The sequence below is a fragment of the Pristis pectinata genome, chromosome 6 (assembly GCF_009764475.1).
Source record: "Pristis pectinata isolate sPriPec2 chromosome 6, sPriPec2.1.pri, whole genome shotgun sequence".
Classification (NCBI taxonomy): domain Eukaryota; kingdom Metazoa; phylum Chordata; class Chondrichthyes; order Rhinopristiformes; family Pristidae; genus Pristis; species Pristis pectinata.
In genome coordinates, this window is record NC_067410.1 from 75258386 (window position 1) to 75280534 (window position 22149).

Below are 22149 nucleotides of genomic sequence, written 5' to 3' on the forward strand. Positions count from 1 at the left end.
CTTCGTTTACAAATTCTAGGCCCAAACACGGGGTACAACGCCACATCATTACTACAGGGCCACCCTTTCATGCCCAAGCACGACAATTACCTCCAGACAAGCTCCGCCTGGCAAAGGAAGAGTTCCGTCACATGGAGGAGCTGGGGATTGTTTGCAGGTCAGACAGCCCCTGGGCCTCCCCCCTGCACATGGTCCCCAAAGCCACTGGAGGGTGGAGGCCCTGCGGCGACTACCGCAGGCTGAATGACGCCACCACCCCGGACCGCTATCCCATCCCTCACATCCAGGACTTGGCAGCGAACTTACACGGGGCCCGCATCTTTTCCAAAGTGGACCTCGTTAGGGGATACCACCAAATCCTGGTCCATCCGGATGACGTCCCCAAAACTGCGATTATCACCCCATTCGGCCTGTTCGAATTCCTTCGGATGCCGTTCGGCCTTAAGAACGCCGCGCAGACCTTCCAGCGGCTGATGGACGCGGTAGGCCGAGACTTGGACTTCGTGTTCATTTACTTAGACAACATACTGATCGCCAGCCGTAACCACCAGGAACACCTTTCCCACCTCCGTCAGCTGTATTCCCGCCTCCGCGATTTCGGCCTCACGATCAACCCGTCCAAGTGCCAATTCGGACTTGACTCTATCGATTTCCTCGGCCACAAAATCACCAGCGATGGGGCAACACCTCTACCCGCCAAGGTGGACACTATCCGCCATTTTGCCCGCCCCAACACAGTCAAAGGCCTACAGGAATTCCTTGGGATGGTCAACTTTTACCATCGGTTCATCCCTGCAGCAGCCCGTATCATGCACCCTCTGTTCTCGCTGCTGGCTGGTAAGGGCAAGGACATCACCTGGACTGACGAGGCTGCGGCTGCTTTCGTTAAGGCCAAAGACGCCCTGGCAGACGCCACGATGCTTGTACACCCCAGGACTGACGTCCCGACTGCCCTCATGGTAGACGCGTCCAACACCGCGGTGGGTGGGGTACTGGAACAGCTACTCGAAGGCCGCTGGCAACCCTTGGCATTTTTCAGCAAGCACCTTAGACCGCCCGAACTGAAGTACAGCGCTTTTGATCGGGAACTTCTAGCTCTGTATCTGGCGGTCCGGCATTTCCGATACTTTCTAGAAGGCAGGCCTTTCACCACTTTCACCGATCATAAGCCTCTGTCCTTTGCCTTCTCCAAAGTCTCCGATCCCTGGTCAGCTCGTCAGCAGAGACATTTATCCTACATTTCCGAATTCACAACTGACATCCAACATGTCTCCGGAAAGGATAATGTCGTTGCTGATGCACTTTCCAGACCAACCATCCACAACCTATCCTTGGGTGTTGACTACACGGCCCTAGCTGACGCACAGCAAGCCGACGACGAACTGCCCAGCTACAGAACCGCAGTCTCGGGTCTGCAGCTCCGATATTTCTTGGTTGGTCCAGGTCAGCGGACCCTACTTTGCGACGTTGCGACGGGTCAGCCCGCCCTATAGTCCCTGCAGCCTGGCGGAGACGTATTTTTGACTCGGTACATGGGTTGGCGCACCCGTCCATCAGATCTACTGTCCGACTGGTCGCCAGCAAGTCTGTCTGGCATGGCCTGCGCAAACAGGTCAGTGAGTGGGCCAGGACTTGTCCGCACTGCCAGACGTCAAAAATCCAGCGACACACCAAGGTCCCACCACAGCAGTTCGAGCCTACCCGTAGGAGGTTCGACCACATACACGTCGACCTCGTGGGCCCTCTGCCGGTTTCAAGAAGAGCCCGGTACCTCCTTACCATCGTGGACCGGTTCACGAGGTGGACTGAGGAAACCCCCCTGACTGACATCACAACTGATTCCTGCGCCCGAGCGCTGCTCACAACTTGGGTCTCACGTTCTGGTGTTCCGGCCCACATCACTTCAGACAGAGGCACCCAATTCACTTCCATTCTCTGGGCTGCATTAGAGAACCTGCTAGGGACGCAGCTGCACACCACCACGGCCTACCATCCTCAATCAAACGGGTTGGTGGAACGTTTTCACCGCCATCTGAAATCGGCCTTGATGGCCCGCCTGAAGGGTCCTAACTGGGTTGACGAGCTGCCTTGGGTCCTGCTCGGCATACGCACTGCCCCCAAAGAAGACCTCCGCACTTCGTCAGCTGAGCTTGTGTACGGGGCGCCCCTAGTTGTCCCCGGGGATTTCATACCTGCCCTTCGGGACCAAGGGGAACAACCCCCAGCAGTCCTGCAAAGACTGCGTGAGAAGCTTGGCAACTTGGCCCCGATTCCCACCTCACGGCACGGTCAAGCCCCATCCTGCCAGCCCAAGGAACTACAGGACTGTAAGTTTGTTTTCGTTCGCAGGGGCACACCTCGGGCGCCATTGCAACGACCATATGAGGGACCGTTCCGAGTCATACGGAATAACGGATCCACCTTTATTTTGGACATTGGAGGCAGGGAACAGATTTTCATGGCGGACCGCCTCAAACCGGCCCATTTGGATCTGCAACAACCTGACGAGGTTGCAACGCCGCGACGCAGAGGCCGGCCCCCTAAACGGCAGCTGGCACAGCCCACGGACCTTGGGGACTGTATCGCCGGTTCTGGGGGGGGTTGTGTGGCGACTCACCGTTTAGTCGGGCGAACCGGCTCGGCAGTCAGGTCACGCGGCGTCGGAGCGATGAGGCCCAAGATGGCCTTTCCGAGTCTTGATTGCCGGTTGTTTTGGGCGGGAACATTCTCCCTTAAAGGGCCCGCGCAAGGCGGGAAAATAAACCAGTTCTTGTTTGGCAATCCTCCGACTAGTGTCTTGTTTTATTCCGCAGTAACAACCGCTACAAGATGAAACTTAACGCAGAAAAGTGTAGGTAACCCCTCTTGTAAGAAAACAAGGTATGAAAGTATACACTTAATAAGAAAAACTTTGCTAGGTGTGGATGTACAGAGAGATCTATGGGTTCAAGTACATGATCCTCTGAAAATCCAAGTACAGGCTACTAGAGTCATAATGAAAGACAATATTACAACTGGTTCTGCTATAACACGATCATTACGTTCCTAAGAAACCTTGCCATATAGAAAGTCACAATGCAGCAGAACAGGCTGCAGTTCTCTTCAGAGCACATATTTAAACAGGCTTTCCTGGATCACAATTGTGTAATAACCAATGTGGCCCGCGTAATGCAAATAGTACAGCCTAATCCATCAATCATGTCTTAACCAATTTGTGTTATGGAAACACGCATTATAGCACAATTACCTGTATTTGGAGTTTTATTAACTAGAATGTGGGGTACAAGACTAAAAGCAGGAAATGCTGGAAATAGTTTGCAAGTTAGGTGGTATCAGAGAAAAAAAAGTGAATATTTCAAGATTTCAGATTGACAATCCAAGTGCAAAACACATTATAGGCTTCAATGGATCATTTTGTTCAGTTTTGAACACCATCATAGAAAACATATTTATTCTATAGAGAGCAGTCCAATGCAGTGACAAGAAAGATGCCAGCATTGGGGAAGTTATAGTTAGGAGAGATTTGAACTATTGGGTTCATTCCTAGTGGAGGAAAGGAAGCCAAGGAGATTTACTAGAGCTCCAGCCAAAAGGTGGTATAGACATTATGTGCCAAATGAAACCTCTCTATGATTTGAAGGCCTACAGTTTGGTAGTTCTACTTTAAATCAAAGGGAGTATTTGGTAAGTTATCACAAACCCCAGCGCACTGCATTTTCCAAATATAAATTTGTAGGGATAAACCGAGCTAATTTTGAACTCTTACTCTTTTTGAGATAGTGGGTCAGCTTTTGCTTGTCTGCCAGTTGGCATTAATGGCATTGGTTCTAAGTCCAAAACCTCAACAATAATAAATGTGTGCTTTTTGAATGTTAATCAAACCTAACAATTCTAACAATTGAAACTGTTCACGCAGCTGCAAACAATACATACACAGGACATGTTTTAGGAAGCAAGAGTATGAAACTAAAAATGTTTGAACCATACTTCATCAATGAAGCAATACAAAATTATTGCACTTCTTGGCTGAGCTATGGACATCATGAAAAAACAATAACAGAATACCACAAATTTACTTCAACTAGGCCAAGTATATTTGCCCACACCTCTCACTTAGACCACAATGCAGATGTGAAAACAAAGCTGCTTTAAATACAATTTTCCATTTCCTAGTGGAAATGCATTTAGCTTTTACATTCTTGGTGACATTACTCGAGGCCCTGATTACTTTGCAACATAGAATTGCCTCACAATTAGCATTAAAACAACTTTAGGGCGAGGACAAATTTTCACTTTGTATAGCTGAGAATGCTGTTTTAGAGCTGAAATAACACATCAAAAATGCCAACTATTACCCTCTAGTCATTAATAATAAATAATAACTTACATCAGATAAAAAACAAATCCATTTTTTTCTTCGGTATAAGATCATAACTTTTGACCTCAATCAGTCTTTGTGTGGTTGTTTGGAGCATCTAACACACATTGAACTGAAATGGAAGGGATTTTATACCTAATCTACTCAATTCTTTTGCAACATTGCCAATGATGTTACCAAAATATTGAGCGATATCCATCAGAAAGAATAGAATAAGCCAATGGCCGTGAAGGTTTTTCATAGGAAGTGGATGATATTATTGAAGCATCAGATCTTGCCAAGTGAAAAGATAGAACAGGAATCACATGTGCATCTCAAACTAATGCACTTTTTCTCCAGTTTAACCAACTGGTCTCCTATTGATTTAAGAGGGTTAGTTAATGTAAAATAGAAATTTAGTCCTTTGCCTGGCCAAACTCATTCTCATATTGATTCACTTTTCCTTTAACTCCATTCCTTTCTTCCATATCAGAGGTATTGCTACAAGAACCTGTGCAGGTCTAAGCTACAATAATCTTTTTGTGAGATGGGAGGAACAGTCTTTGTTTCAGCACGACTCAGGTACCCTCCCTCATCTCTTTTTCTGGTACACTGATAACTGCAGTGATAATGCTTCTTACTCTCTTGCACACTTGAAAGTTTCATCACCTTAGCTGCCAACGTCCACTTTCACCCCCTCATGGTGTATCTCTAACTCTTCCTTTCTCTTTTTTTCTCTGTGTTCTTCTCAACCAATAGTTTAGCAATCAATATCCATTTCAAGTCCACAGACTCTCACAGCTATGTTGACTACACCTCCTTCCACCCGGCTAACTATAAGGACCACCCTATCCTCCTAGTTTCTGTTTCTGTGACATCCGTTCCGACAGTGACATCTTCCGCACCACTGTTTCCAAGATGACTTTCTTCTTCCTCAACCACAGCTTCCTCTACACCATACTTGACAGAATTCTCAACCGCATCTTCCATTTCCCAACCTGCTGCATTCCAGAGGAAGGATAGGATTCCCTTTATCCTTTCCTTCCACTCTACCCGTCTCCATATTCTCTGTCACTTCTGCCACCTTCAAAGTGAAAGCACCACTAGGAGCATCTTCCCTACCTCTCTCCTTTCAGCATTCCCTTCATGACTCCCTGGTTCACGCTTCCACCTCCACCAACACCCACTTCCACTTTTCATGACACCTCCTATGCCAACATAAGAGATGTGATCCCTTCTCTTTTCCCTCTTCCCTTCCCACCATCTAATAATTCAAACACTCTGTCCGGGGAAGCAGCAGTGTACCTCTTCTAATTGAGTACACTTCATTTAATGTTCATGATGTGGTCTACCCTACATTGGAGAAACCAGTTTGGATGGCTGCTTCACAGAAAAACCTCAATTCAGTCAAAAGGGTGGCTGAGTTTCCAGCTGCCTGTCACTTTCACTCTCCATTCCACTCAAACTCTAACCTCTTTGCCTTCAGCACCTTATGTTGTTCTAATGAAGCACAGTGAAGGTGAAGGAATATCGTCTCATTTAACTGTGCACATTACTACTCCTCAGGAACTAAAATAGGATTCAATAATTTTAATTACCATCCTTTGCATCAGAATTTGTCAGTTTTGCTGAAAGGTTATTAATCTGTGATATTAATTCTGCATCACTCTCTCCACAGATGTTGCCTGACCTGTTGTGTATTTGCTGCATCGTCTTTTATCTCAGATTTCCAGAAATGGAACTTTTTTATCTCTAATATGGTGTTTGTTTTCCTCCCTTCTCCATTCTTATTAATTACCTTCCAGCTACATCTCCTCCAGACACATCCATTGCAACTAAAAAGCTCACACCACCCTCTCTCACCCAGTAAAATCACCACTTGTGTCATTAAGTCTCTAACCCTTCACATTCCCTTTGCTCTCTCAATCCCTTCAACTGGTCTGCAACTTAAAACGTGCTTCCCAGTTCTGCTGAACAACCATTAACCTGAAACATTAATTCTGTTTTTCTCTCCACAGGCGCTGCCAGAACTGCTGAGAGATATATGGGGTTGGGAACGTACAACAAATGTCACAAGGGATGAGTATGGGTAAGAGATAATAATAAGAGAGTAGAAAGGAGAAAACAGAAAATGTCGAGAAAAAACTGTGAAGTGGGAGAGAAGAAATGGTGGGGGTGCTGAGGACAGGAAGTTTAGATGAGGGAAGCGGGAGGAAGAAGAAATTGAGCAGTGACTTTATGATGGTATGTTTAATGACTGGGGAAGAGGGTTGTGATGTAATGGAGGATGAATAATATAGAGGTAGTCTGTGATACTTGATACAATCAGTAGAAGGTGGTAGAGAAAGTGAAGAAAAAACAAATTTTAACCAGTGGGTGAACGATGATTTTTTTTTGGGGGGGGTACAATCGGGAGCTAAGAGGCACATTTTGCCTCAAGGAATTATCACCACCTGTCTCAATGAGTGGCACAATCTTTGTGGCAAGTGATAGCAGGGAGGTCGAGGTGATGGAGAGGTTGATGTTGCTCTAGTTAACCCTGTCACATAATATTACACCAAGTAACATTAAAAAAACAATGTTTATATGTTGCCTTTAACATTGTGAAACATCCCAAGACATTTAATGGGTTTGTAATCAAAGAAAAATTGGCACCAAGCCAAATAAGAAATTAGTGCAGCTTTATGTTTACAGACCACCAATAATACTGCATTATCAACTTCACACAGTTCTTTTCAAATACAATTGATTTATTTGAATGGGTAATAATTATGGAAAATATTTGTGAAGATTTTAGTAAATAGTTGCAGAATTTTAACGCACTAGCTCAAGATTCTAATCTCTGCAGCATTGCTAGGCCTTTAAGATCTTTGACTTGCAAACATTAAAACAGGTTGATCATCTCTTACCTGCAGAACACCAGTACAAGAGTCCAGAAAGATACAACCCTTTGGCTCTTTGGAAATTTTCTCATCTTTGTAAAAATTCATGATATAAGAGTTATCTGATAACTGTGTTAGTTGGAAGTACCGCCTCTTAAAGGACTGTAAAAGGAGAATTAACATTAATAGTACAATAAAATATATATTTTGATTGTTATCTGAACAAATGTATTGCCATGAAATGAACATGTTCTGGCTTTAGAGTTCCAGTAATTCTGTCTCAAAGGGAAACACAATAAAACATTTGATACAATATCGATAATTAAAATACTATTGCAGAATTTCTTTACATTCCCAATGAAGTAACGTTTGCAAACTAATGCTGCTGAACACAATGTTTTGCCCAGTTCTCTTGTGTTCTTAATAACTGAAACAGTTCCACATTGTGAAATCTAAAACAAATCCTGCTATGTTAATAAAATCAGTTAAGGAAAGTACAACTTACTCGGACAGTAATGCTGTTATTCACAGTGTTATTAAAATTCCCTTTGTGAAGCCAGCCAGACTTGTAAACTCCCATTCCTCCTCCTCCACCACCCCCTCCTTTTGAGGAGGATAGAGATGTAGTATCCTATAAATCATGAAAGTAGGAATATATTAATACTTCACTTAAATAGTACATGTCTGATCTGGTCCTTTTTCTCAAAATGACTCTTGCATTTGTTAGGTTGTCACCTCCTGTCTCAATGCAATTTGAAGGAAGTACAAATGAGAAGTGGATTTCTGTAACTTAAACATCAGAAAGACATAGTGTTTAGTCCACGTGATCAGTCAATCCAGATACACCTCAAACATTTGGTCATTTAAGGAATAAAATATCTTCAATTTACATGGATAAAATCAGTAACTCTAATTTTAAACACTTAACAATCTTCCAGCTCAGTAGGTCATGGATAATGGTGGGGTGGGGTGGGGTGGGGTGGGGGGGGGTGGGGAGGAAGTAGGGGAGGAGGTGGAATCAGGATGCAGACCAGGAGCCACAATGTCAGGGAGCTGAATGATAAATGAGGGTCAGGTGGGGTCACATGCTGGAAACCCTGGGATTCATGGGCAAAGAGGGGCAGCAGATGGCAAAAGGAGGCCCAAGGGAAACCAAAAGGGAACCTAAATCAGTCCTAAGCCAGACTCCACAGGGCTGAAAATGCTCAGGCAGATCCAAGCAACAATGAAGGAACCCTCACAAGCACTCTGAAGGTCTGCTTTTGCATGAGTGACCTCTGCAGGCTTGAATGTCGCCAAGAAAATCTCTGAAGTGGTGCCCACTTGTGCATTGTATTATGTTAGGCACTGCTGTGGATGTCCAAGCTCTTCCATACATTAGTACATCAGTACCCAACATCTTCAGAGGAAATTTGCAGACTCCATAAACTTGCAAAAAGTGCAAATTCTATCAATCAGATTGATTTTATCACGTGGTATACTATGCAATTCAGTTTCTAGGTAGAGTCATTTCTCTAACTGAGATTGATCTGAGGCAAGGTTTAGCATACAGTTTCTCTCCATTTACCCTATCCATACCCATAATGATAACCCCCTATCAAATCACCTCTTAACCTTATTGCTCCAAGAAAAAGAAACCCAGCTTCTCCAGTCTTAACTTTGGAGCTGAAATCCCTTGGCCCTGAAATCATTCTAGTAAATCCTTCTCTGGGATTTTCACAAGTGCTTTGAATAAATTTGGATGCAATACTCCAGTAATGGACAAGTGTTTTATACAGGGTCACCCCAACCTCCCACCTTGGAACTCAGTGGCCCTTTTCACAAATCCAAGCATGCCTCTCAACAACAAGGAAGGCAAACTGGAATGCAGGCCTTTCTACCCAGAGAACTAAATCATAAAGGGACTCAAGTTATACAAAATCTTTGTAAAACCCTGGATTAGTTCAATCATCTACTTGTTCTCTCTACCCAAAATACTGCAATGCAATGGGTGCCTGAAGGTAGCACAACCTAAAAAATTAGACACAAAAAGCTTCATGTGAACAGTCCTGTACTCCAATAGGAACTAAAATTACTGCTGGTGTCTTATAATCTATAAAGGATTATATTTGGACAGTTTTTCTGCAGAAATATGTTGGCAGGATTTGAATTCAACTGATAAAAATGCAACTGAAAATGAGTGCAGTAAATTCTCATAGATAATTGGCAGCACTCCCTCTTGTCCTGTCCCTGAACATTGCCAGTTTATCCATTTTAATTGCTGGTAATTATAACAGTGCTGCAGTCTGACTTATTTATCCATGTCGTCTCCCCAGTGATGAATGCAAAACAACTGACAGGTTTGATTGAATCTACAATCACAGAAGTGATAGGAAAACAACATAAACTGCGGTTTTACAACCCCAGCTGTGACTATTTTAACAACTGTTAAGATAAAGCCAGAGAATATATTAACCATAGATATTGCAACTCAAAGCAATTTCACAGTCTCTTCACAAACACCTACCTCATCTTTTTCAACATCATCATGGTCAATCTCAAATGAATGCGAAGGCAGCTTCTCTGGCCTAAACTGTTTACTTGAAAAAAGAACATTTCTGATTATCTTACTCATTTGTTTACAAGGGTATTAAAACAGTTTACATTTCTTAAATTGTAAATTTTTAAACTGTATCCTTCTTGTTGTGTCCTTATTAACATCATTAATTTATTATCTCACATATTCCTTTATAACTATTGACGTGTGATTTTGACATTCAAATAATGGCACAATTACTTCACAATTATTTGACTCATATGAACAGATCAATGAGTAGAAGTGGATTGAAACTCCATTTGCCCCCCACAAACCCCAAACAGTGCCTGACACCATGTCCGACCCGAAAGAACAAAATTCCAGGCTGACATTTCAGTGCAGTAATGCAGGCTGTTGCATACCATCAGAAATGGTCTTTCAGAAGAGACATTAAACTTAAGCCCCACCAGGCCTCTCCTTTGGATGGAAGAGAACCAGTGACATTCATGTAGAACTTCGCGATGGGAATTTCCCCATGGGTCAGGAGTTTCAGGACTCCAATGCAAATGAACATGAATGTGGAGGTCCCAAATATAGAGTCCAGTGATAGACTGGCAATTTCCTACAACTGCCCTGCAGTTATGCTGTGGGTCTACCTGCTGACTCTGTCCTGGAGTAGACCTGGCCTAGGACAGTGATCCCAGTCACTTCTATAGAGAGGATTGGTCATGAGAGAATTAAGGTAATTTAAATCTCTTTAGTTTCACTTAAGCATTTTCAAGTGCATTTGTTCATATTTTGAAAATCTTAATAACATGATTCTATTTTAATAATTTCTGAATATTTGTGACGACAAGTTAGCTGTCAAACCATTTTGGGGGCAGGACTTGCTCCCAGTAAATTCTGTGCTGTTACTTTCAAGAATTACAAAGGAGTATTCAAAGATTTTTTGACTGATATATGTCCCTTAATTAATGCTACTCACATGGATCATCTTATCATATCACATATTCTGTACACAAAAGCTGGCTATGCACAGATTGGCCACCGCATTTGCTAGATTTCTATACTTCAGGTGGCTAGAATGCACTTTTGGCCATTCTGAAAAGAATGTGGAATAGTTTTCATTTTCCACTCATGGCACACAATCAGTGCAGGTTTCTGGATGAATTCCCTCCTATGACAGGGCTATCAAAATAAATAACAGAAGCATAAATACATAGCGATATGTTCACCCACTAAAGGAAACAAGATTGAGGTCTGTTGTTGTCATATGTTTGTAATCTATCAGCTTTTTCTGGCATTATTGCAGCAATTACACAATTTGTCCTTCAAACATTTGTATCCACATCAAGATATAAATAAGGCATTCAATATTCTTCAACAGCAACCAATAGTACTGAAAATGCATTCAGAATACAAGATCAATAAAAACTTACCGAGGTAACTGTTTAAGATCCCCTGAATAGTCTTCATATTTGTAGTTCACAATACTCCAGTTGGAATTGTAGTATTTGCAAGCCTGAGGAAATGAGGCAAAAGTAGCCAGCAAAATTATTTCTTAATTCCTTCCATTCCTTGAAATATCTGCTAAAGTCAGTTTGATGTCTTATTTATCATTGTGTAAATCAGGGAGAAGAGAGCGCTGGCAGTCAAAGGACTTAGCAGGGATTGGTCGGGCAGGGTGCTTGAGGTCAGAGCTGGGAACATTGGAGAGTGAGGTAATCAGGAGCATCAGCCTGGGATGGGGGGTGGGGTGGGAGTATCAGGGAGATTGGAGAATCTCTGAGTTGGGGCCTATACAGCATCAGAATCATCAGCAATTTGGACAACTGGGGGAGGCGGAAGCGTGAGGCTGTACAAGAGTGGTGATATATGGTAAAGGGTGGCAGTGGTGGGGATGCCAGAGATGGGGTCTAGGGTCCAGTCCACACTGCTCAATGAAAACATAGTTGTATCCTGGAAGTGAAAAATGCTCTTCGCTCCTGGCAAAGCATTAACTAATGTCCATAGCTAGGATCCAACCAAAAGGAACTTGGAAAAGAAATATCATGGGAAAACATGCCGCGCAGGTCAATAGGGTTGTTAAGAAGGCGTATGATGTGTTGGCCTTCATTAGTTGAGGTACTGAGTTCAAGAGCCACGAGGTAATGTTGCAGCTCAAAAGAACTCTGGTCAGACCACACTTGGAGTATTGTGTTCAGTTCTGGTTGCCTCATTATAGGAAGGATGTGGAAGCTTTAGAGAGGATGCAAAGGAGATTTACCAGGATGCTGCCTGGATTGGAGAGCATGTCTTATGAGGATAGGTTGAGTGAGCTAGGGCTTTTCTCTTTGGAGAAGGAGGATGAGAGGTGACTTGATAGAGGTGTACAAGATGATAAGAGGCATAGATCCAGTGGACAATCAGAGACTTTTTCCCAGGGTGACAATGGCAAACACGAGGGGGCATAATTTTAAGGTGATTGGAGGAAGATATGAGGGGGATGTCAGGGGTAAGTTTTTTTTTTACACAGAGAGTGGTGGGTACGTGGAACGCACTACCGGCAGAGGTTGTGGGGGCAGATACATTAGGGACATTTAAGAGACTCTTAGACACATGAATGATAGAGAAATGGAGGACTACGTGGGAGGGAAGGGTTAGATAGATCTTAGAGCGGGATAAAATGTCGGCACAACATGGTGAGCCAAAGGGCTTGTACTGTGCTGTAATGTTCAATGTTCTATGTTCTAACAATGGATCTGGGAAGTTCCCAATCAAATTTCCCAAGTGATAATAAAATGACCCGGAAGTTATTGTTGACATGTTTCAATTTATTTTCTCTCTTTCAATACATTTTTATTCTCCATTTCTCTTTTTACATAATTTAACTTTAATTGACGCTTCCATGTTGTTCCTCTGCCTACTTCTTTTGGTTAAAGGGACAGTTGGTTCTATTGTTTACTCATATTTAAGGTGCCACATTGCCCTTATCATGCTATTACCAGCTCACTACTCTAGCATTTTACATACGTCAAGACTTTAAATTGAAAGTTGAAGGAAGTCTAACATCGTGGAGCATGTCGCATTCCTAAAAGTATGTTTTCTTAATTATTTTAATTGTATATTTCCTATTCCCAGCTAATTTATTGAAACATTTGGAAAACAACATGGATTACCTTGAAAGCAGTTCCCATAACATTCCATTCTTATATCCATCCTCTTAGAGTTAAGAAACGACTTAATTTTAATTTCAATTAGGTAATTTGTTGATGACCAAGACGAGATGGATTTACTCTGCTGAAGTCTGCAATATCTCTTTTATATGTCTCTAAATGATGCATCTCATGACTTAAATAAATGAGTATCCTCTACTATGTCATGTTATGCTTCAATACAGTTATTGTATGATGTAACAAGGTATTTTATACTAAGACTGCACTGAGAGTCCACATTCTTGCCGACTGGTTTATTCACAGTCACAGGGTGAGCAACAAACCATGGAACTAGGTGTGATAGTTGCTTTCAATAAAGGGTAGGTTTGTTTGTCAATACATACTTATCACAGCATAACCCGCTTTCCACGAACACATCCTGACAGAAAGGACACTGTGGCACATCTCAATTATTAATATTCTATAATTATTGCAAATTCTAGGAAATTTTGTTTACAGGCCCTTTTGAGGCTTAGTCAGTACTGAACAAATGAGAGCCTGCAATATACAATTCACGTAAACTACATGATAACAGTGAACGGTCCAAGCAGAAAGTGATATAGGACAAGAGAGGCAAAACAAATAACCAAGGGTCCTGTCCTACCAGCAGCACAGCTATTTATGGTCTCTTCTTTTTTTGGCTGTTTGTGAGGCCTTTGCCTGAGTCCTATTAGCCTCCAGAAACTCTCTTTACAGTCATCGGCCAAATTATTCTTGGCCTTCCTTGCTTTTCCATTCAGCTGCCTTTTCAGCACTTGGCACAGTAGCCAGGACGTTTGCATCCTGAGCCCATCACCAAGGCAACGTGAAACTTTTGTTTCATGTTGGCTTACTTCAACAAGCAACTCTTTTCCAATAATAGCTTGCTGCAAACTGTGCTCAAGTATAACTGAAGAGACCCAAGTGCGACAGTGACTCCTGAATTTGTTGAGAGTGCTGATCCATTCCACTGTCAAAATCATTGACTTTTCCAATTTGTTCTGGTTTGTTGTCCATTATTTTTTAATATGTTGTACTATTGGCAAAACCTAGAGCTTCAAGATCTGAGTCCACTATCCTCCTTCATTCACTTGGCATGGTTGAACGTCCAAGAAGTAAATTTTGCTCTTCATTATGCAGGTGGACATTGAAATCAAACTTGAAAGAATTACAAAAATTATTGGACAATTATGGTGATGTAATTTGCCACCCAGAGATCAAAAGTAGATCTCATAGATGTTGTCAGCATATAAGAACATTATTCATTGTCCGTGTTGCCTTGTTGCAGTGAAATATCTTGGCAAATATGAAAAACATTAATATGATAAAAACTATCAGGAGACAGCATTGGACTCTAAAAGCTGAAATTCGATCATTTGAGTGACAAAATAGGTGATCTATATAACCAGCAGTCCTTTTGTTTGTTTTCTTCTGAAATACAGACAAAAGGTAAAATTATAAATTCCTAACAGCAACTTGTGTATTTCCTACGAATGTCAATGCCAACGACCAGCAGTTAGTAAGTCGCCATCATGTGCAATAATGCAGTGTTATTGGTAATGTATAAGGTTCTGGTTTATCCATTCATTATTATGCACAACAAATTATTTTAATCATTTTAATGTTCATTACAGACATTTTATAAAACTGGTTTCAGGATCCAAGGTCATTTGAATTGTAAGAAAGACTTCCCACTATTCTCATCTGGTTTTAAAAATATCTCAGTTAATTACATTTGTAGAATAAGTCTGTTTATACATTACTTTTTAAAAAAAAATTCCCAGTACATGAGTGCTGTTGACCTCTTTTTATTGTACATGAACAACTGTTCTTTCACTGAGTGGCTTGCCAGATCATTCCCTCTCTGGTGTGAATCACTGCAACTCCACATGAAATGCTCCACCTTTCAGTACTGTTCTGGATGTAGATTGCTGTGGTTGAAATCAAGTAGGGTATTCCCTTGGTTCTCTCCAGGTGATCCAGTTTTCCCCCACATCCCAAGAACATGTGGACTGGAATGCTAACTGGCTATTGTAAATTGTTTTACTGATGTGTAGGTGAGTGGTAGATTCTGTGAGGAGCTGATGGGAACCGAGGAGAATAAAATGAGATGAATGTAGGATTAGTGCAGCTGGATGCTTGATGGTCGGCCTGTTTCAGTGTTGTATGATTCTCTGATTCTTAGATTCTATAACTCTTAAAACTCATGGTCTACTGGTAAGAGACGATTCCTGCTCTCCTATATGCTTCCAAAACCTGGACTAACAGCAGCAGGCATTTCAAGGCAATAGAATGATACCTTTGTTTTCCACAAAATCCTCCAAATTCACTGGAAGGATGAGCCAACATGCCCAGCATTGATGGCCTACTTACACTCAGTTATCGACAGACCTTGGAAACAGACACTGTACTCTGAGCTCTGTCACGGGAAGAGATTATCAGATACAGAGGAAATTATTCAACTACTATTGAAAGTTTCCTTGAGAAAATGCAACATCCCTGCTATCTCTTGGGAAGTCATGACCACTCTAATTGGATCAGGAGCACTCAGGATAGTATTGAGAACCTTGAGCCACACATCAGGGGCATATGGTAGATGTAAATGGCAGAAGGAGTGCATCATCTCACAAATTATCTACCACCTGCCAAAAGAACCACTTCCTATCCATCTAAGATTTCCACACTGGCTTCATCAGCCACCTCAGAACCCATAAAACCAGAGTGGAAGCAAGTAATCTTTGACCCTGAGAAACTGCCTAAGGAGAAGAAATCAGATGAGCATGGATCAGAGAGCTATTCATTTCAGTGGGAATTACTCAGCCTGGAGAATCAGGAGGAAAAGTTAAGTAAGTAATTTTAAATGTCTCTGAATATTATTTAGAAACCATAAAAAGGTTGCCTCAAGAGGTTTGACATGAGACAAAGTTCCATCTTCAGATTAATGGGTATCCATAGATTAGGTCTATCAGTATACCGCTTGAGGTCTACTTGTGGCCTCATAGGCCTACTGAGATTGGAGGGTCAGCTCAATCGGCCCACCACACCTGACCCACTTAAGTGCAAGCAAGCAGGGACTACAGGCAATGAGCCAAATCTGGCACAACTCATTGCATATATGTTCCAAAAATATTTTCTATACACCAGGAATTCATTACATTTAATCCTGGTGGGAGTTCAAATTATTTGCTACACCAGCAATGGGATTGTGGTTGGAGAGGAGAGGACAGTGTACAGGAAGGATTCGAGGCTGCCAAGTGAAAACAGGGCAGTGGTAACCCTAAAGCTTCACAAACCAATTAAACTTTTCACACTTAGATCACCTATTGTGGGATTGATACACCAAGGAGCACACAAGTACCTCATCATCACATACAAATCATGAGGGTTGTTCTACCTTGGATTATAATGCACTTTAATTGAAGCAGCATGCACAGTCTTCCTAAATGTACCTGCCAGTCCAGCAGTAAGTTCAGAACTCAGTAAGTTCAGAGCCAGAAGGTATGGCTGCCATCCCAGGCTACCTCCCCAGATCCTGGTGGGATATTTTGGCTTGTGGATCCTCTCATATTACCAACTGATGATCACATCTTGTTGATGACACATAACAAACCCTCAAAATGGCAGGAGCAGGTGTACACTCCATACATTGCTCACCCATTCCTTCATGAGAGTTAAAAATCTACTTCCAGGTAATTACCAAGAGATGACCCATTTTATTTTCTTCCTCCTTTCATGAAAGATAGCAGTAAAGGAGAAACGGAATGGCTCCTTCATCTTTGTTGCACTGGACTTCTGATGAAGAGCCGTCATTTATCCATATAATTTAGTTTGCATTAAATTATATTTGGTTCTGTTCCTTCTTGCCTGTTAATTTCGCATCATGAGAAATGGAAATAAACAGTCAATGTTTCATGACCCTGATATCAACTTCCTCCCTCCTCAGCTGAAAATCACAATGCTGTTTCAGACTTGCTCTCTCGTTCCTGCTGGACTACATCAGAGCAGAATGTTGTTCTATTACTAGGAGCATTTAGAAATTCCACCCACATGGGTAATTTGGCTGAGATCAAAACATATCTTCCATGAAGCTACTTAGTGCCTACTAAACTCCTCACGGCAAATTGAATGCATTTCAGTTATCCATGATGTCACTTAAATGTCCCAAATCCAGTTTTAAATTAATTTTGATTTACGTGTCCAAGTACAAATCAGTTTTGACATCCATCAAGTCAGGCTATAACTTGCTGGGAAATGATAGCAACGCCATGCCCAACTGCTGGCACTTCTCCACTTGAGTGCCACCAAGTTCAACAATAGCAACTCCATGCCCAATTGACGGCATTTCTCCACTTGAGTGCCACCAAGTTCAGGCTTCCTGTGCTCATATATTTGTCCAGAACTTCTTAGCTACTTTTCACCAGCAATTTCCAGACCGAGCCCGGCCATTAGATGCTATGGGAAGTCCAGTAGTGGAGTGAGAACCTGCTGCAGTTTGTCAGAACTTATTGAATCTACTCCTGGTTGGATCTTGCATAGGCACAGTGCATCCATTCAAATAAAAGCAAAGGAACTGTTCCAAAGGACAATAATATTAGTTCATTTACATATTTACAATTAACTGTGGTTAAATGATTTTGCTTGCTTTTGTGTTTTTAATTTTATTTAAAATTTTATTATTTAAAAAATAATTATCTGATTTTCATTTTTTGGCCTTTCTGATCCTTATAGTTTTCAACAGGTTTCATATCCAACTAAACTTGGGGCATGGTATGATGGCTGTCATTATGTTCATGGGTGGGGTATGCTCTGGCTTCCACAGCCCTTATGTGCACGTCTCTCCACTCCCCCCAGCATTACTTTGTGCAAGGTCATACTACTGCTGTGCAGAGCCTTTACCAGCAGGTCAACAATGGTGTATCTGCAAAACATAAACACAAACTTACCATATAGGTCAGCAACAAGCATGGAGGGCTCCGCCCTGACACATAATTCTGCCCATTATTTTATGAGCATTAACAAATACGACAGTTGCAAATATTTTGGTAAAAAGTTTGAAGTATTTTAAGTGTTTCTTTGATTTCCGGCAGACACTTAGTTTATACTTTATTTCCAGGAATTATTTTCTTTTCAAAGGTACATAACTTGATGAGCATTATTTTGAGGCTTTGAGATAAGGTTTCTCTGTTTCATATGTAGTACCAAACCACACTCCTCTCTAGCCTATGTACAATTTTGCAAATGCCACAAATTCACCTCCAGCATAACTTATCAAAATAAATGTGCATGTAAAAACGTTTGTTGAAGCTTCATGTTTTTACTGCTGTTGTTTAAAGCTAGATTTTAAATAATTAGCCCAAAAAAAGTCATAACTCTCCTTTGCACATTTTCTTCCTGCCATATCATACACACAGCCTACAAGTTCTCACCTACAATCTTCTGTCCATTCTAACAATACAACTGAATGGTACCAATTCTCTGAATAAACTATGTAAATACCTAGAAAAACAGCAGAAAGTGACAAACAGTTTCACAAGTCCTACTCATGAACAGCCCTATAAAGAACTAAATGTTGAAATTAGGCTTTTGGATATTATTAAATGGCCTAGGTTTTGAAATTCCTCTCCACTGTTTTAACAGTCATGTTAGATTATTTATTTTAAAAGGATTGATGCCTCTGCTCAAATAGCAGGGAAAGAAATTTTCCTGAAATACACAGCGCTTGTCTGCTAGTTCCCTTAAGGATATCTTCAAGGTTCACTAGTTAAAGAAAAATGAAACAAAGCATACACCTATTGTAAGATAACCTTCAGAAATACCTAACATTCAATCTCTTTTATTACAGTGGGCAGTTTGCAGCAATTAGGTGATTCAGGAACCACTGAAGCACAGTGAGTGATGGTTCTAAGAGCCACAAGCCAGAAAGAAACTTCCCAGGTTAAATGCTAAAGGCAACTTTGCACAAGAAAAATCTAAGAAACAGTAGTAGGAGTAGGCCGCTAGGCCCCTCAAGCCTGCCCTACCATTCAATATGATTAAGGCTTCAAGTCCCCTTCTGTACTGGTTGCAGAAAGCCTTAAAATTCTTCCACCCTTCAAAAATTTCTCTACCTCTTCTCTAAATACCTCCACTGATGCAGCCTCCAAATCCCTCTGGGTACAGAGTTCCAGAGAGTCACCATCTTCAATGAAAACAAAATCCTATACACCTCAGTTTTAAATGACCATCTCCTTACCTTGTAACTATATCCGCTCATGCGAGACTCATCCACTAATGGAAACATCTCAAAATATTCCTAGGATCTTACATGTTTTATAAAATCACCTCTCATTCTTCTAAACTCCAAAGAGTACAGATTTAATTTTATTTTAGCCATTCATCATTGGGCAACCCCCTCATCCCCAGGAATTAACCTGTTGAACCTCTTCTGTACTATATCCAGTGCAAGTACATCCTTTCTAAAGTAAGGGACCCAAAACTGTACATAGTACTCCAGATGCAACCTCACCAACATCCTGTACAATTGTAACAACATTTTCTGATTTTATTAACTCCAATCCCCTAACAATAAAGGCCAATATGCCATTTGCCTTCTTAATTACATGCTGCAGCTGCATGCTAATCTTTTGGGTATTCTGCTTAAGAACACTCAGATCCTTCTAACTCAACCATTTGTATTCTCTCACCATTTAGATAATAGTCTGCCTTTTCATTCTTCCGAAGTGCATGACTTCACATTTTCCCACATTGAACTCAATTTTTCAAGATTTTGCCCACTCACTCAACCTAACTAAGATAAGATACTGATGAGTCACATGTACTTCGAAACACAGAGTGAAATGCATCTTTTTGCGTTACTGAGAATGTACCGGGGGCAGCCCGCAAGTGCGCCACTCTTCCAGCACCAGCATAGCATGCCAACTCCTAACCCGTACATCTTTGGAATGTGGGAGGAAACCAGGGCACCTGGAGGAAACCCACGCAGACACAGGGAGAATGTACAAACTCCTTACAGACAGCAGCGGAATTGAACTGGGTCGATACCCTATTGCAGAGTCACAATATCCTCATCGCATCACAGCCTCCTACCTATTTTCACGTCAGCACCAAAGATGAATATCTTACACCCTGCCCCCTCCTCGGAGTCATTAATTTAGGCCGTAAATAATTGAGGACCAAGGACTGATCCGCGGGGCAATCCACCATTTGCAACTGCATATATTCTTCTATTAAGGCCACAGAATCTCCTATATTTCTTCTGGTGTTCAGTCTTTCAAAAATGTGAGCAATGATTACTACTAACCATCAATTCACAAAAATAAAGAACAAGCCTTTGAACACTGGATTACATCACCATTACCAAATTGTTGTGTTTGGCATAAAAATGATAATGGGGATGAATAACTTCTCTGTTGAAACTTGAAACAAGAATTAAGGAAAGAAAAATTGTTTTAAAATTCATTCAACCTCTATTTCTGACCTCTTGATGGAAGGGTTATGAACAAAGCAGATGAAGATAACCACAACATCACCCTCTGTGCCAGGCATGCTTCCAACCACAAGAGTTTTTCCTGATCCTCATTAATTTAGGATTAGCTCCTTGGTACTCAAAGAGACCAGGATACTGAGTTAATAGAGGAAAATCAGAAAAGGGTGATTTCAATAGTGAAGGATATTAATCCTGCAGTGAGATGAAAATAACTTATTAGAAAAAGTAGTTAAGTCAAAGGAGGACAAGCAACTGTGACTAGATGGGATACATTAAAGAAACCTGAGAGAAGTGGGGAAAGAAATAACGGAAATAATAGAAAAATGTATTGGGAAGGGAGGAGTGGACTAAGGCCACCTTAACGATACATTAGTCATTTTCAAATAGAGAAATAAACCAAAATCCAAGATTAACAATCTAGTTCAATGAACACATCTCGTAAGGAAAACTCTGTAATGTTTAAAATTGATAGTATTAAATACGAGGTGAAGAGAGAATAATTAAAAATAGCAAACACAGGAAGGAAAATCATACCAGCCAAGGCTGAGTAGGTGAACATCATGCTGGAGGATGGAACTGCAAAGCATGTGGTATATTTCTATTTTTGAAAAGTTTTAGTCAAGGTACCAACAGGGGACTCTTGGAGAAGGTAAAGATGTGGGATTAAATGTAAACTAGCAAATCGGATTAAAACTGGGTTAAAGATAAATTGGTCGCTGCCACGTCCAAATTCTGAGCCTATAACAGACATGATTGGAAGCACATTTCAGAGGTGAAGTACTTAGTTTGGCTGCCACCATTTGAATACCTTTACAAATCTTTCTTTCTCTTCTGATGGATGCACATTAGTGGCAGAAATGAATGAATTATTGATCAACTTTAACATTTGGTACTTTTATGACAGTCCAAAATTTTAATCACATCAATTCTTTTGCTAAAATTAGGCAACACAAGAAATTTGTCCTTCACGTTCTTTCAATGTTTGAAGTGCCAATAATTTTTCCCAATTTTAATCATATCTACAAAGTCCTGTTTTACTCAACTCACATGGCATTTTATAAAATTAATATTACTGTAGAAATTTTTTGAGGTATTAGGCATCATTAAAATGACAGAGGCAAAGCAAATATTAATTTAGATTTAAACTGCTGGAACAGTTGACAGTGAGGAGCAGGTGTAGCTATCTATGAACTCTATCAACACTATCTGAATTCTCCAATAATAGAAACTAATCATCTGCCAAAATGTAATCAATTTTCAATATTCTTGAAAAGACAACATTTTTCTTCTTTAGTAGTAATTGTGAACCTTTCCCCTTTATTGGTATTGGTTTATTATTGTCACTTGTACCAGGTACAGTGAAAAGCTTGCCTTACAAACCGATCATACAGGTCAATTCATTACACAGTGCAGTTACATTGAGTTAGTACAGAGTGCATTGAAGTAGTACAGGTAAAAACAATAACAATACAGAGTAAAGTGTCACAGCTACAGAGAAAGTGCAGTGCAATAAGGTGCGAGGTCACAACAAGGTAGATCGTAAGGTCATAGTCCATCTCATTGTATAAGGGAACTGTTCAATAGTCTTATCACAGTGGGGTAGAAGCTGTCCTTAAGTCTAGTGGTATGTGCCTTCAGGCTCCTGTATCTTCTACCCGATGGGAGAGGAGAGAAGAGAGAATGTCCCGGGTGGGTGGGTCTTTGATTATGCTGGCTGCTTCACCAAGAGCGAGAGG

General features: G+C 41.3%; 1 protein-coding gene across 1 annotated transcript in view; it reads right to left on the reverse strand.

Moving 5' to 3' along the window:
• dock10 (dedicator of cytokinesis 10) overlaps positions 1-22149 on the reverse strand; it is a 255301-nt gene that overhangs the window by 97500 nt on the left and 135652 nt on the right. Inside the window, 4 exon segments of the mRNA XM_052017557.1 lie at positions 7267-7401; positions 7745-7870; positions 9746-9818; positions 11194-11276. Of these exon segments, the coding sequence (XP_051873517.1) occupies positions 7267-7401; positions 7745-7870; positions 9746-9818; positions 11194-11276 (417 nt within the window).